Below are 17,527 nucleotides of genomic sequence, written 5' to 3' on the forward strand. Positions count from 1 at the left end.
CCTCTATTCCATTTCTCAGATCTCTTCAGCGTCCTGTATAACATTTTTAAGGCAGACAAGTGAACTTGAAAGCCATTCTGGATTCTGGCAGCAACACTTGGAATTTACTTCATTTTAATTTATTTAGATTTACGCAAAAAGAACCCTGGCAGTATGTCAGCCAGACCTAACCCGTATCAGACTGCTGGAAAGCAAGAGGAAAGGCAGCCAGTCCAGCTTGCTCAGAGCACAATCCCACCAGGTCCAGCATCCTCTATCATTTTTATATCAGCCTGATAAAGGAGATGCACATCATAGAAGCCCAACAATCCCAGGACCAAACTGGGAGGCTGATAATCTTTCAGGAAAACCCTGGCAGCTCGCCCCCCTGCAGCCCAGCTCAAGGCAAGGTCCCAAGCCCCCAAGGGCAGTGCAGGGCCATTGCACTGTAGTCATTTGCAGTTCTGTTCTGCTGCACTGGAACACAGGACAATCCCACTCACAATGGAATCTGGGCCCAGTAATTTCTGCTGCTTTTGCTCTGCAAGATCTGTTAGTGTGGAGCTTTCCTGTGGGCAGACACGAGTTCAAATTCACCAGCTGGTTGGGCATGAGGAGAGAGAGCCAAGCCTAAACCCTGTTGTTGGCCTGCCCTCCAGTGCTGGGGCATGCTTAAACCCACTTGTACTGCCCTGGAATCTGCAGTGGGCTTTGTAAACAAACAAACATTGTGTTTCCACAAAACCACTGAATTGCTGTCTACTCCTCTAATCAGAGTGTTTTGAATGCTGATGTTCCTTGACAGTATCGGGAAATGCCATCAGAGCCATAATAAAAAGAGAGATCTCTGCTGAGGCAGCTTTGATAGAATGGATGTTTCCTACTACTGACTTCAAAGGAAAGAAAGTGAGCCCAATATTATTGTTGTTCTTTTAAAGCACTCCTTTGGCATCAGTGCATGACACTCTCCACTCCAAAAGCTGAAAACACTTTCCAGACTTCCACAACATTCCCTCGAGTCAGGCATGGAAATTCATTGTTTAGGTGAAGTAACTCACAAGCGGATAAGCTGCTGCATGCAGACCCATTTTCCCCACAGATGCAGGGCTGTCCCTGAGACTCCTCTGTAGCTGTAGCCCTGTAGAGATCTCATTTCCCACCCTGCATTGCTGGACACACACTCCCCATGGACTGCAGACAGCATCAGACTCGCCCTCTACTGAGAACAGAGATGCCACACTGGTTTCCTCAGAAACAGAAGCAATAATACTAATCTGCTCCACAGGCCTTCTCCTGTATTCCCAATAACCAGGTCGCTGCCCATGAAGTGTTACAGATGCAGCCAAGCCTTCTGATGAAAGCTCTCACACACTCACATCATGTCAAACCACCTGCGTCAGAGACGTGCAGCGAAAAATTAACAGGAAGTTCAGCCAGAGCGCAATCTTTTGTGCAATCTGTACAAAAATCTGTTTCACCAGTAAATTGCAAATTGTTAGATTGTGTGAAATGGTGATTGGAACACAAGATCTGCCCTGGAATGCTGGAATTGCCTAAAGACGCCCTTAGGCAAGTTACTTATCTTCTCTGTCTCAATTTCCCCATGTTTAATGCAGTACCTTTGGTGTCTCAGCCTTAGGGATTCAAAAGAACTGACTACAAACAGCACAGGTGCTGAATTTCACTGTGTACAATACAGCACCCAAATCATTCCTTTCAGATTCCTCCCAAACTGAGTATGTTGAATATATACATGAAAAGATTTTGGCTTCAAAGCCTTAACTCTCTTAGCAAACACAGAAACAGGTCTAGAACACACAGGAGACATTTGTTTCTTTGAAATACAAAAACTAAAGACATTAACCATAAATATTATCCCTGTCCAGCTCCTTTCATGGATGACACATACATTATGACAGCCAATTTCTATGAACACTAATTACACCTGTAGAAATGACACGAAGATAAATCATTTACCTTGATCCTGTCTGGGGAGGCCCCTGAGCACACATGAATGCAATGATGGGAACATTTTTTCTACTCGTTATGAAGCCACAGGAGTACAAGAGGGTAAACTAATAAGCCGAGTACAGATTTGTCCAAATCAAACAATTCCAGACAACTAAATGAGCAGCTCTGTATTTACATTTGCAAGCAGAGGCTTAAACCAAGGATGCAATATCTGGAGATCAGCATGCTTCTACTCACCGAAGTATTCGAAGAACTGAAAGGCAGCAAAAGATGCAGCTATGAGAAAATTTTTCTCTTCCTTTTTTTAAAATAAAAACCATTAAGCTTGCTAATTTTTGCTGTCTCAGACAATCAAAATTCCAATTGTCTGGGACATCAAATCTAAAAAAGCATGAAATTAATCTTCAGAAGTTAAAGTCTTAAAGGCATTGCATCATTATTTTTGTTGGATATATTTTTGATTATAATGCAGATGAACCCCAAATTTAATAAAACTAAAATAACATGAGTTAAGTATGAAACATAACAGGATATTGCAAAGAGATTAGGTAGTTTCCTTTAGACTACTTGCAGAGCCCAAGGAAAAACCAAACTGAAGGACGCAATGACGAGAAGGCACCACTTAATTAGAATATTTAACAGAATATGAAAACAGAATACTCATAGTACCAGCTTTGGCAATGGAACACGGTGAGCAGAATATGGACCCAAAACATCAGCAGTGCTCCACAGCAGATCCTGTTTTGCCTGTCGCCTGTCTGTAGTAAAGAAAGAAGCAGGCTCGCTAAATTCAAACCAGCTGCAACGATGAGAGTGTTACAGTTGGACTGAAGGAAGCTTACCTCATGAAAGTATTGTGGAAACTGCTGTTGGAAAGATAATAAAAGGATTAACTGCAGTTTTAGTGAACCATTTACTTTTCAATCAAAATGTCTCATGTATTTCCTGTTCTCAAGTAGCCTGAATTCCAAAATTCCTTTGTCTATTACAGTACATAGTAGCAAAGCCTGTCATAAGAAATTAATAATTTTACATGGAAAAGTCCTTTTATGTATGAGGGCGGGGTGCTGTTCACTGTTAGCTTCTCCTGAGCAGTTCAATACCTAGTCAGGCAGTAATCTTACAGGCAAGAGAGAAATCAAGGGCTTAAAAAGAAAGTGCAATGGGTAATTGTGAACAGCAAAAGAAAATCTCCACTACAAATACAAGAGATGCAAAGTTACTTTAACAGAGCTACAGCAAAAACACAACAAAATCTCAGACCTCTATCTACAGAGAATGAATTGCCTTCTTAATTTGCAGGAATAAGAGCACAACTATTACCACATCAAAAGAAAAGCCATCATTTAAAATGACATGACATCACTGCACAACGCAACACTGCACAGCAACCCCTGTTTCACATGGAATGGAATTCACTGGGCAAATAATCCCCACTTGATATTAACAAATTCAAGGAGCTGTACTGCAACTTTGGATCCTGCCCCTGCTGGATCAAGCTGTTTTCAGGGTAGAAAACTGAATTTGCAAAGAAGAGATGGTTTCTATGTATTCTCTTGGATCCACTTCCCTCCCTGCAGAATTCCAGACTGCAAGGTTTAACACACAATACCTCTGCTGACAGTGGATGGCTCTTACTGTGGGAAGAGAAGAGTTAACTCCAAGGTGAGCAATGTGGAGCTCCCAGTCCTGATTGGGCTGTTCCATGTATGGGAACAACTACAATATCTGCTCCAGTAAAAGAGATCTCTATATGCTTACATGCCAAGGCTATATAAATATGACATAAAGGCTGTCTGCAGTATCAGATGCAGAGGTTTTTCCAACCTATTCACAAAACCTTGACGTGTTATCAAAAGCTGGAACTTTACCGCAGATGAAATTAATTGAAAATAGGACATTTTTAGCATTTACTAAGATATTACAGCATTTCTCTGGTTTACCAAGTTTTCTGTAGGAATAGGAATGTAACATTAGAAGTCTGCCATACAATACCTGTTAAATATGCATTTTTCAGGAAAAGAGACAAGTTCCTTTATCCACGGAGTCTAGTGATCTTTCAGCACCACAAGAAACTAATCAGGGCTTCATGTTTTGAGTATGCTTTCAATTTACTTACCTATGCTTTTGTTTGGAAAGAAGCAAACTTGCATTATCCTTCGATAATTGATAAATAAAATACATCTATTCAGGGGAAGTTAAATTCATTTGTACATTTAGAAAATGTCATTGAGCTACTTCTGGAATAGAACCACTCAGTTCTTGCATTCAAAGCAAAAAGAAACACTTAAGTCTTAGAGTGTTACCATTTTATCTTGGACAATTTGATGGTATTCTCTAAGTATATGCACTGTTTCCAGTATTATCTTAAGGAAAACCCACTAAACTGTGCAGACATTAAGATAATGTTTTTCACTTATCCAATAGGAGTAAAAAGATAATCAGGACAATCACTTACAGAAAATTTTTCTCTGCAACACATTTTGAATACTCTTGTTTTCTTCCTTCTCCCTTCCATAACCATTGCAGGCCTGAAAGCTTTTTCTACAAACATTCTTTCCTATTCCTCCATAGAAAGTACAGCTTACCATGGAAAAGTTTGTCACGATCTAACATCCTTACAAGCATTTTCCATTGCATCATGCTCTGATCAAAACAATAAAATAGACATATAGCTGAAAATTCTGCCTATCAGGAACCCCAACCTGCTGCCATAACCATTCCCTTTGTCTGCACTTTTCTGTGCGTGTGCATGCGTGCACACGCGTGTGGGTGTTACAAATGAGACTTTCCAAATTTCATGGCCCAATTTGGAAGCTTATGTCAAACTTGTTTTGCTTCATCTGTTTCAGTCAGGGTCTTGTATCATTGTTGTTTCAAACATGTGGAAAGCTTAATGGAAGTCATTAACTTTTATTTTAGTTTGGCCATATTGTCATCATGGTGGGCAGATGCAGAGATGGTGTTATTCCCAAGATCCTCTTTTTGGAACACTGCTGTTGTTTACATCTTCTTGATCAGAAGAGAACAATGGTTTTTACTTATTTTTAAAGCTCTGTTTTGCAAATTAAAAAAGCCCCTAACAACCTTTGAAAATGTAATTAAATATATTCTTTTTAGTCTTTTAACTGTTTAAAATCCTTTAACAAGTTTCTTTCTTTTGTCTAAACTACATTTGAAGCTTTTGCACTTACAACTCTATGGGTTATTGTTCAGCTGAAGGAATGAAAAGAATTTCATTAGATGTGTTTTATGCTTCTTGATTAAAAATGTCACCCGAGGCTCAGTGACTTTGTTTTACGTTAAATGACGGCTACGTGCTTTGATCATCACTTTATTAGTGGTTTAATGAATATTAAAAAAACAAAGCACTGTATTAAAAGTTAAGCTCTCATATAAGGAAACCGAATCCCTTTTCCAAGAACTACAGTATTTTTTACTCAATCATTTCCTTCTAGATTAAGGTTCTCTCCAATTCCCCTTTAGCCTGCTACAGACTAAGTTACAGGAAAGCACAACAATTATATTGGAATAAGATCGAAGAGAGAGCAAGAAAGAGAGAAGAGCATTTATGTTTCTATTCAAACAAATATAATCCAGACTTACCATGCACTTGTTCGGTTTTTCTCCAGAGTGAACCCTCATATGAATCAGCAGTTTGTAACGAGCATTGAAGGGTTTATAGCGACGGACACAGCCTGCCCAGAAGCAAGTGAAGTCCTCTCCTTTCCTCTGGTCAATGTGAGTCTTTTCTATGTGTCTGACCAGTTCGTCTTGTTGGTCGTAAGTGGCACTGCAGTCAATCCACTGACACACCTGCTTGCCACTGCTGAGGTCCTGCTCATCGCCGTCGCTGGGCTGCAGGGACTTGGGAGACATGGAGGTGCTGAGGTGAGGCAGCGTCCCTGGGGTCTGGCTGAGCTGCTGGTGGAGGTGGTAAGGGGGAGGCAGCCCCTGGTGATGGCGGAAAAGATCAGCACTGGAGGAATAATCGTCAGCTGGTTCTTGTTTTAAGAAACTCACCTTCTGGGTGCTGTGCGAGGAGTTCTGGTGAGGAAGGCTCGTGCCATTCATCATAAGGCTGAGGCTGCCATTCTCCTCGACTTGCTGCATTTGGATCTGCTCACAGTCACCTCTGTCACATTCAGTGGAAAGAGGTACAAGACATGCTGGAGGGGAGGGAATACTGCAAGGGTTTCCAGGCTGAGAGCAAGACTGGGGCTGAGAGGATTTTTGAGCACTGTGATGACTGATCTCCACAGGATGAGAGGAAATGCCAGCTGAGTTAGCTCGCAGTCCATTCACACAGGTGACCAGTGACGTCTGCGACGTGCGGATGATCGCTGTAATATCGATTCCTTCGGCTGAAGACGGCACAACAGAGATGCATCTCTTCTTCAGGTTGCTTGTTTGTAGCCTGGCCGAGTGCTGAGGGGTGCCAAGTGACAAAGGACCCAGGGAGGAGCTGTGTTCATTATTAAACAAGTAGGATGAAAGTGAATTTGTAAAGCTATTATTCATTAGGTCTAGTTCAGGATGCAGACTACTGGAGGCTCTCAGCTCCATCCCCTCTGTAATCCTCCTATGTGTGGAAGCCTCAGACAGAACCTTATAATCACTGGGGCATTCTTGTTTAATGTGCTGAGCCGGGTGACTTCCATTCAGGCATGGAGCAGCAGAATCTACTGAGTCTTGAAACCTGGGTGACCTGCAATACAGTTTTCATTAAGCATCGCTAACCACCACAGGGTTTATGATTTTTGTACAAGACACAACACTCGTTAAGCCCTGCAGAATGGAAGTACTTGCTCTCTGCTGATGTTGCCTGTCTAATGCAGCAATTACACTAAAAAAATCTGTAGTGCTTCCTCTCCAACCTGTGTAAAGACAGCATCACTTTACACAGGATTAATTTGACACACTGGGTTACACATGGAACAGAGAATCTTCACTGCTACAGGCAGTTCATCAATCATGATTGAGACTTTCAATACATAATAGATTGGGCAAAACAATAGCTGAGAATGAAGTCTGAGAACTCTGGGCATTTCTGAATTATTAAAATATTGTCATTTTCCTCAGAGCACACTGGGGAAATGCCTTGGCATTCTTGTTGACACAAAAAAGGCTAGCTGAGCTTTGCTTACATGTTAGAGACATGCTTTCCTTTGCTAAATTAAAAAAGGAGCCATATCACTGAAGAAAAAAGGAATACAGCAAAAGAACTGCTTGCTTTCAACCAGCATTCCAGAATCAATGAGAGATCTGCTGAGCATTTACTTCCACAGAATAAAAAGTTCACAGCCAGTAAATTTAAAATGGCAGCCTATGTATTCCCATCTCCATTTTTCATAATAAAGAGTGCATGGGACTGTAAATCACAGTTCTGTTTAGAAGAAGTGATTTTTCATCATTTTTCATGTGTGTTGAATCCATTCATTGAGGAAGCAGAACCTTGAGGAACTCCACAGAAGACTTTTCAGAAAAGCACTGCATTAAGAAACATTTCCTCCTAACATTTTCTTCCAAGCAGTTAGCAACTGGTTTATGGCCTAAAATAAAACATTTTATCTCAGCTATAAACATTTACTGTGGATGATCCAACTGTGTGTTTTTTCTTAGGAGCAGAGGGTGTTCCTTACATATCCCTAAAGCACGGGAGGGTTTAACCTATGGCTTCATCGTGCCAGACCAAGGAGAGGAAACAGTACATCTGTGTGCAGGAAAGCTGTACCTGAGCTAATAAACCCTCCAGAGAAGTGCCCCATGGCTCTTAAGCTGACATGTTCCACTTAAATGAATTTTATGCTTTTATGATGCTAGCACCACAAAAGCTGAAGAAAACCCAGCCATGTGGCAGCTTGTGTGTGACACCACAGCTAAGACAGGTCTGACACATTTTAAAGCATGAAACACATGTACTTAAAAGTACTTTGGACACTTATAAACTAAAATATGAAGCTGCTGAATAAACTGCATTTATTTTACACTTTCGATTATTTTATCACTATTATTTCCATTAATCCATCACTAATATTAAGATGGGAAGCTGGGGTAACTTCTAAAATTTCCTTGGTAATAGCCCTCAAAATAACAAAAAGGGATGGAAAAAAATAACAACAATCAAAAGCTTCAAAAATACTTCCTTCCCACGAAATTAAGGCTGTCAAAAATTGGCACCTGTCTGAGGCACACAACTGGGAATACTGCATTCACTACTGACAGGTTTCTAAGTTCCAATAGGGCTTAATGTAAAAAACCTCTTTAAGATCATGAGAGATGTTAAATTCTCCACCATTCACTGATACAGAACAATCAGATAATTTGCTTTCCACCAGAAAGTTTAAAACAGTACATTAAAAAAAATTAGAGGTTTCCATAAACCATTGTTTGTAATTTCTCCCTTTAGGTTTGCACAGTTGGTCTCTGGATAAGCGTAAAGCACCTGTTTCTGCAGATGGCAAATTTATATTTTAAAAAACCAAACCAAACAGCATTCATACATTATTTTTTAACATTTACAGAACCATATGTCTGTAAAATATGTGGCATAAGTATATTTTTATTGCATATGTTTGGGAAGCCCTGCTCTGTTTGCTCAGTGAAAGATTGGTGTTTTAAACTCATTCTGAGAAAGGCTTTACAGCATGCCATGCCAGGCACAGCATTTCCTATTACTTGGTTTCTGCTGTACAAAAACTCTTCTAAATAATTCAGTTTGTATCACAGTTTAGTGGTCCCAAAGCCTCAGGCAAAAGTAAACTCAACACATTTCCTACATCATATAAAGCTAACCCAAGCCTTACATTTCAGCCTGTGATAATTGGTGTTGTATTATTAAGCTTTATGTAAAGCTCCCATCTTGCCAGAAATCCATGAGAGAAGTTTGGTTTTTGATTGAGCTGGAGTCAGTGCAGAGTACCTGCAGGATGGACACAAACAGCCTTGTCCTGAGAAACACTAGGTTTCCAAAATCCTCAGGAACAGCGACCTTTCCAGCAGAGGATCTTACTCAGAGTCAAGATTGTATTGATAAGATGTTGCAGTGCAGATTCTGTGACACACAAAAGGGAGCTCTGAACCACAAGGCAAGCTGGAATGCCTGACTTCAAAAGCAAATGAGATGAGGGCACTAAAGGCATTATTCCCATTGCCACAGATGAGTCTTATGTATTCTCTGCCTACAAAATTATAAGCACAGGCTGCGTGCGCAGATCAGAACCAAGTCCTCTCCAGGATCTGCAGTTTTCTCTGTAGCACTGTATATTTACATACATTATACATCCCATATTAGTTAACTCTGCTGGGAGAAATCTGACATTTCTTCAATTTCCTGATGTTTGAGTGTTGGGGTACCTGATGTCAACGTGCATTAATACAAAGTTCCTGTATTCCTGGCAGAATTTTGCCATCACTATTCTAGAGAAAGTCACACTCATTTCTCCCTGTCCTGAGGAGTCTGAAGGGAGAAGGGGCACAGAAGCAAAACCAATGCAGGATTGACACAAGGTGTCTGGCAGCCAGCTTGCAGGGGGGCTCCCCTTATACCCACTGATTCTTTGCCCCTGGCATCTTTCTCTTACAGCCACGGAGCAGATTAAAGGTCTGGCACCCACAGGCTGTGCTGGCTGTAAGGATTTCACAATCTCTGGACAAATATAGATATAAATGTATATGAAATAAACAGGTAAGATGAGAGGGACACGTGGACCAGCATGAGCAGCTCTGCAAGGGCTTCCAGATAAACAATCCTGGAAAGACAGTGGGGTCAGGAGAAGAATACACCCCACACACCTCCCTTCAGAGGGAGCATCCACACACCAGGGATGGACAGTCTGAGGGAACAGAACTGCCTCTTAAGCTCATGAAAGCTGAGTGTAAGGCCTTTGAAGAGTAACAGCAGCCTCTCAGAGGATAGTGAGGCAGTGTTTCCTAAGAGACTCCCTTACGTGGTAATTGGAGCCAGAGCACGAGGCCAGTAGCACCATGCCAGAAGCACTGCAGTTCCCAACTGCCCTCAGAGGAAAAGATGACTGGATCTGAAATCTCCGGATTATTTACAAAACATACATGCCTTCAACTGCCACTGGAAATGTGCACCCGGTGATAACTGACAGTTTTAAGGAGCTGGAGGGGATTGTTGTGCTGCACATCCAGGGACCCTGTGCAACACTATCCGAGTGCTCTGATGCCTTCCCTGGGTTTTACACTCCGAGCACTGAGTGCAGTGTGGGCGGGTTTGCCGGAGCTGATAATGGATTATCTGACAAAAGGCCAACATTAGCTGTGTGCTGCCTCCAGTTGTGGTGAGGAAGGTATTGGGACTTTTCCAGTCCCACACACATTGCATTCACAGATAGAATGTAGCAGCAATTATGCTGCACAGCTTAAAAGTTATTAAGTGAGTGGGGAAAAGGGGCCAGAAAGAAGAGGGATCATGATCGTTGGACTAAGGCAGTCATCCCTAGAATACAGTTCCCAAGGGAAAACAATTTCAGGGAGAAGCTGAAGGAGATAACAAGTTTCAGCGCACTGAAGTGGAAAAAGGACAAAGATAACCAAAACCCCAAACCCTAAAATAAGATTTTCTGATTGCTAGGGGAGGTGCTCCCTGGTTTGTTTGGCTTTTCCTTGGATGTTCCATAACCTAGAAATGCAAAGTGGTTCAATGTTCTCCCCAGAGATATTGTTTGAATTTATGTCTCCCTTTATCTCTGTGCTGGTCATTAGAGCTGGCCAGAACAAGCAAAGAGAGTTTGCCCTGATGTCCATGTGCTCCAATATCTGACAATTGCAGCCCTACTTCTCTCATCCATTTTCTGGTGAAAGCTGAGATCTGGGGAGGCACAGAGCACCCCTGGCTCCCACTGACTTCACTCCTCTCCTGGGCATCACTCCCAGCTCAGTCACTTCTGAGTCTCTCATTCTCCTGTTTTCAGTTCTTCAGGGAAGGAATCTGCTTCCTCTTACTTGCTTGTCAAGAATCTTCAGCATCACAAACAACATGAAAAGAAATGGTCTGAAATGCTGTCCACCTTCTCTCAAACGCCAAGGTTTTGGCCCTCTGCCATGTGTCTCATGAAAAGCACTGTGATACAAGGAGGCACTGTGTCTGTGAGGACCACAGAGCAGAGCTGGGCATTGGCTTCATCTTGCAAATCCCATGCACACAAATGCACTGTTAGCCAGGTGGACATACAAGCAGAGCATGACCAGTGGGATACAAAACAACCTGTAATGTCCTTCAGGATATTCTCCAAACATTTCCAAACTGAGAGGCAGCAGAGTCTCAAGGCTTTAGACCATGCCACAAACCAGATGGAGGGAATCAGGCCTATCACCTGCTACTTTCTCATGTTATGCAGTCAACAATCCTTTATGTTGTTCTGGGAATTCTCTTCCAAATGGAGGCTGGAAGGGGTTCATATTTCTGAGGATGGGTACTGTGATGGTAGGTATGAAGGTATCTGTCATTTCCCCATTATAAAATTTACAAAAAGGTTCAAAAAGATCTAAGCAGAGTATTCTCTTCCTCCTTTTGTTTGCTCCTGCCCTAATTATCTTTGTTTCATAATTGTCCTCACTGACAGAATGAAAAAAAACGGTTGATAACTGCCAGTCCCACAGTGAGCCAGAAAGAAACCAGGAGGGAGCAGATTTACATCCAGCTGCAAAGGCATCTACAAATCCATGTGGCAATAGTGGATTATTTTGTTGTGGCATGGATATTATTTATCCTTTTCAAACAAACAAGCAAACAAACATGAAAAAAAGCCTTTCCACTTGCTTGCCACGTTACTGTGCCTCTTTCTCCTGAAAACACAGATGTTCTTAAGCCACCAGTAAATTGAAAAGGGGAAACAAGGCATGAATACGTATAACAAAAATCAGGAACAGTCAGATTTTCAAGACCAAGCTGTAGGCGATATTTCCCCTTGCTGTGACTGTGGAAATTTCAGAGCCTGATAGGTCCATCCACAGAGTGCCAAGTATTCCAAGTACCTAAGATAAAGGCTGCAACTTTATTGAGGCTTCTCTTTTCTACAGCTCTTCAAAAAGGTCAAGATTATTCCTATTATATACACTGCCAAAAAGCAGCATAATTAAAATAGATGGATAGATTTTAATTTGTAGCAGGTTTCTGTTCACAATGGATGTCTGTTTGGGGTACTTGTTTAAAATCTGGTAATGTTAAATTTGTAACAACAACAAAAAATAATGGAGTTCTGTGTTTTCATATAATTAATTTATAGCAAATGTTTAAATAGAGATTCTGTTCATAGCATATCCAACTACAGTGTATATATCAAAACCAGAGACCAAATTTTCACATTATGGCCTTAAAAGCAAAAACCAAGGATGTGGCTGTATGGGAACTTTGCAAATACTTCATTAAGGGAAATGCTGCAGAAATAGAAGTGGCACTGGCTTCCTGTAGGTTTGGTGGTGGCATGCCAAATCACCGTGTGGGGGACACTGGGTTGGGTGTAAGTATCATCCCTGCCTCCCAGGCAGTAATTTGGTGATACCATGGCACAGGGGTGGAGCCAAGGGCACGAGCTGGTGAAACCTGGAGCAGTACCTGAGATCCGAGTGCGCCAAGTTGAGCTGGCCCACGTGCAGCAGCCTCTCCCGGGACAGCGCGTGCTCTCGCACCAGGGAGTTCCCCGTGTGCAGGAACAGACCCTGCCTGCACATGGGCACCGAGCCACTCGTCATCTCCATGTCCATCATGTTCTTCTTCTCAGAGATCAAATTGCAGTGACTGTAGCCACCGTTCACTGTCAAAAAAATAACCAAAAAAAAGACAAGGTTTTGACTAAGAACTCTCTCCACTGATGACTTTGTAAACTCATTTTGGATTGGCTTGCAAAATTCTCCATTTTACAACAAGGCAGTGGCAATGAAAGGTTTCACAAGGAAACAAAAATTAATTGCCAAGGAATTTGGATCTGTTGTAATGAAGCATCTTCTGGCCCGGCACAGTCAGTTGTATTCAGTGGATTTAGACTGAGGTGTTTAAGATCACTTTGGATGCCTTTCAGCTTATAGTGGGTCTTTCTGACTATCAGCTCTGCCCTACTAGCAACCATGACATAAATTATCATTATATCCTCTGGAGTCTACAGCTCCATCAGGCTTTATTCCATTCCTATTCTGGCTTTATCACATCATAATTTAACTCATTACAGGGTCAATACCTACCTTAGCAGGACTGCTAACTGGGGGAGATGAATCATATTTGAAGGGTATCTAAATACACTGTTGAATACTGTGAATAAGTTTTTAAAGGCCACACCACCAAGAGAAGAAGGTAAATCAATCATATTACAATACCCAATTCACAGTTCCTCTCTTTCCACCAGCAGAATTACCTGGAATACAGTCAAGATGTATCTTCCCTCCAAAATACTGTAGATCCTTTTTAAGTGTTTAAGATTTATACTGGACTTGTAATAAAACACTTTCTTTCATTCCCCAAATGACACAAGTCTGAAATTCATTAGGGCTTTCTAAATATGTACTTTACCAATTTTATCGTATTATCAAAACACAGAAACTTGAAGCTTCCACCAAAGCTCAGCAATACCAATTGCAGCACACACTGATACCTGTTTGTGTGAAGACAGAGATTTCCTAGAATAACATGAACACTATCCCTGTGCTGTCAAAAATAATTATCTTCTCTTGTAGCTGTCAAATCAGAGAACACATTCGCTCCCTGCAAAGGAACAGAACACTTATGCTAAATCCATGAAATTCTGTGTTTCAGCCAATCCATTTGCCTTCACAAAGTACCTTACAGATTAATTAGTAAGAGCTAAAAATTTTTTGCACAACAGTGCCCTGAGTGCAGTTGCACTTGCACCAAGGCCTCTGACATGTGCTCACCACATGTGAGCTGGAACAACGATGGACAAGGAACAACACCAGCAGCTCATGGGTTTTTTCCCCCAAAGCAACTAAAAAAAGAACTGTGAGATTATCTCCAAACACAGACAACCCAAGTGTTCAAGTGTCCAAGCACATGCGAAAGCAAATTCATTACCTCTGAAAAAAAAGGGAAAAAATCCACTTTACACCACTTTAACTGAGAACAGAATCTGGCCCTTTGACAACTGGCTGTTCTATACAATATTAATATCACTGGCTGGCACACATAAGATTTAAGCACTTTCCATGTCTGGAACCAGATCTCTTCTTTCACTGGTATCGAGGGGCCTTTAACCTACATTCTGTAACTTACCAGTAACAGATGAAAAGAGCACACACTCCCTTGCCTTGACCAGAGGGTTCACCCTGCTTGCACTATACCATAGCCATTCCATAAATCCATATAAAAAACTAATCCTAATTTACAGAGAGTAAATCTAATAAAAGCAGAATGGTTTCCAGAAGGATCTCATGGAAGTGGAATCCATCAAGGTAACTTTTGTCTTTTTGTGTCCTGCAGTTTTGATTTATATCTTCACATTTAAGTGTTCACAAGGGAACGGAAGGAGTTGATACAGTAGTGTGCAAAGGCTGCAATCAGGCAATTCCTTCCATATGAGTAATCAAGTTAGTTCAATTTTGGATATCTTGCTTCTTTCATTTTGGGGTAACTGACTTTGGGGGAGTTTTTTCTTGATTTATGCCAGATTAAGTCACGTGACAATTGGTCCCATGGACTGTGATGAGGCTACACACCTCAGAAAGGACAGCTCACACTGGTCAGGACCTGTAGGGTCAGCCCTACATTTCTTGTTAGGGGTAAATTCTCCAAGAACAAAACAGAACGTTTCCTTACACAAAGCCAAACCTGTCTGTCCAACAATGAGATCAGCATTTAAAACACCCCTACTAAAGAGCAATAACTCTTTTTCTTCCCTAGGGAGCACCTTGTTTACCATTCAGGAAGGCTTCACCCTTACTGACAAAATTAGCTATTAAGGCTAAGAAGATAAGAGCAAGAAAACTTACCAAAAGGGTAATTATTCAACAATAAACGCATGCTGCAGTGCTTTGGAGTTTACCTAATTAAGACCAACGAACAAATAACTGAAAGATGTCTAATTGAAATGACTCACATTTGAAATAGAGACAGATTTGAAATATTTGCCTAACATACTAGATATCCCCAGAGAGTTGTGGGTTTTGCGGCAAAGACCAAACTAGGTCATTTGCCTTTTTTTTTCTTACTGCTTATTCTCTTTAATTACTTCTTGTTAAAAAAAAAAAAAAAAAAAAGCTGCCATTCTTGGTTTTGTTTGGATGTGATGTCCAAAATGTACCACGACAACACTGAGAAATGGAACGCCGTTACTGGCAGCTGGATGAGTCACGTGAGAGGAGTGAAAGACCAAAGAGCACCAGATTTTCTCAAACAAGTGAAAATCATCCACGATGGAAGAGGCCACCACATCCCTCCACTGAGAGGAAGTTATTAACTCAAAAGCTGCCAACACAGCAAAGCCACGGGAGAGAAGGTACCATACCCACACTCAGCAGGTCATTCCATGTGACAAGTCCTGAATAATCCACAGCCCTGAATGTTTGGGGTGGCTGCCACACCTCCTACACAGTCAGTAATTTAAGGCCATGCACAGAGATGCACAGCACTATGCTGCTGACTGAAAGCTCTAATGAACAAACTGAGTGCTTCAAAACACAGAATCTTCAAAGTGATTCATGAAATAGGCCATTTTTGACATTTTCAACAATAACAACAAAATCAACACTTTGCTCAAGTTTTTTATGCTTGTCATGCTATTCTCTATGGTGAACGGGAGGAATTGTCTTAATCCTATGACCCCAAGCCTTAGGGGCAGAAAAGTAGCAAAGGAAAAGAAAGCAAAGGATGGGAAGTAGATAGTTGTTCTTACACCCCTTACAAGGCAGGCCCAACCGTGTGACTGTGGAGACAGATTTTTCTATGCCTTGTGGAAAAAACATGGCTTCTCCTTTGTTTCAGTGAACCACTATTAGCAGGGATATGAGTTTGGGGTCTAAATTTTTCTATTATGGACACAAGAGAAGGAAAAACATTTTAGATGTAGCTGGAGTGATTAGCCACAGACGCCATTACAGCCTTAGCAGACTTTACCCAAGTATTTTCAGTTTTTTCAGTATTTATCCAGGTATTTTCAGTTAGATCTTAGAACAAGACATCCTAAACAAGGACTTCCAGATCCAAAAAGAAGGAATGCTCAGATTTTTTCTTGGCCTGTTTCTTCACAGTCATTTGCACCATCTCATACACAACAAACCTCTAGACATTTGGGCTTTTCACTCCTTCACAGAGGAAAGTTCTGCATTCTGAGTCTCTTTTGTTGCTGTCTGCCTTCCTTGAGGACTGAAATGGTTAACAGTAGCAGCACTAAATTTTCACTGTGCATTCAAGAGTTCCTATGTCAAAGAGGAACAAAGCAGCTCACACCACACCCCAGGTTCACTCTGGATCTCTGTATCAGTTACAACCTGTTCACATTTTAAAGTCTGTTTCATACAGCTGATGGAGACATGGCTTCATTTATTTACAATACTTGTACACTACCTTAATAAAAACACAGTGAGAGAGCCAAAACATTCTTTATCACTGAGCAGACCATACCACATAGTGAGAGTCAGGTGAAGACCAAAATTGTCATGCATTGGTGTTTCAAAACAGGGGTAGCAGATCCTCTGCCTATTTCCAAATAGATACAGATGACAACAATCTGTAAAAGATTAGGATTAAAACTAATAGCACTGAATAAAATTAGAATAAAAAAGAAAGGTCTCTTTCCTCCAAGTTTTTATGAACCATGCAATAAAATCCTACAACAGAAATACTTATTTCTTTGCTTTCACATTGATGTATGAGTGAAGACAGAAGGGCTAAGGAAACCCTTGTAAACTAAAACAACCCAGATAGAGAAATAATTTGTTGAGTATCAATCTTGAGAACTCATGGAAGATAAATACAAGCCATGTGTGTCTTTCTAGTAAATTCTGGACCCTAAGTGTTGGCTACATCCATATTTGTTATTTCATGTTCAATTTATTTTTAAAACTAGTTATTTGGATTGCATTATATTTCTGTTCTGGGGAATTTATTTTTGCAGACTACACACAGTATTTTAGGAGAGTGAATGTGTATGGTCGGCTCTACTGAATAAAGCAACATGGTTAATTCTATATCACTCCAGCTTAACACAATTTGAAAACAGTTCAGTAGTTTATAGATCTGTAACCTTTTCACTTTCAAGCATGTGAATATATTTGGCTCCCATATTCAACTTTATCATGATATTTTAAAGGCAGCAAAGAACACATAATAATCTACTACATCTTTCATTGCTAAACCAGCTGCAATATTACAAAGTTTAGATTTCCATCTGAGACCTGCATAACACTTTTTCAACTTAGCAAGTACAGCCAAGATTCAGGAAAACACATGCCATGAGCTTTTGTTCCAGTGACTTCACAGCCTCAGCTGATGTTCTCAGTTAGACTCTGCATGTGTAAGGACAGAACTGTTTCAGCCAATAGCGAATAGATTCTCAAAAAAAAAAGAGAGAAATAAACTGTCTACTGTCAAAAAAAGTCTTTCCCT

At 40.9% G+C, this 17,527-nt stretch overlaps 1 protein-coding gene across 1 annotated transcript in view; it reads right to left on the reverse strand.

Moving 5' to 3' along the window:
- GLIS1 (GLIS family zinc finger 1) overlaps positions 1 to 17,527 on the reverse strand; it is a 177,796-nt gene that overhangs the window by 82,921 nt on the left and 77,348 nt on the right. Inside the window, exons 2-3 of the mRNA XM_005422954.2 lie at positions 12,533 to 12,731; positions 5,557 to 6,658 (exon numbers count right to left, since the gene is read on the reverse strand). Of these exons, the coding sequence (XP_005423011.2) occupies positions 5,557 to 6,658; positions 12,533 to 12,731 (1,301 nt within the window). The remainder of the gene's footprint in view (positions 1 to 5,556; positions 6,659 to 12,532; positions 12,732 to 17,527) is intronic.

This window comes from Geospiza fortis, unplaced genomic scaffold, assembly GCF_000277835.1.
Source record: "Geospiza fortis unplaced genomic scaffold, GeoFor_1.0 scaffold396, whole genome shotgun sequence".
NCBI classification, from domain to species: domain Eukaryota; kingdom Metazoa; phylum Chordata; class Aves; order Passeriformes; family Thraupidae; genus Geospiza; species Geospiza fortis.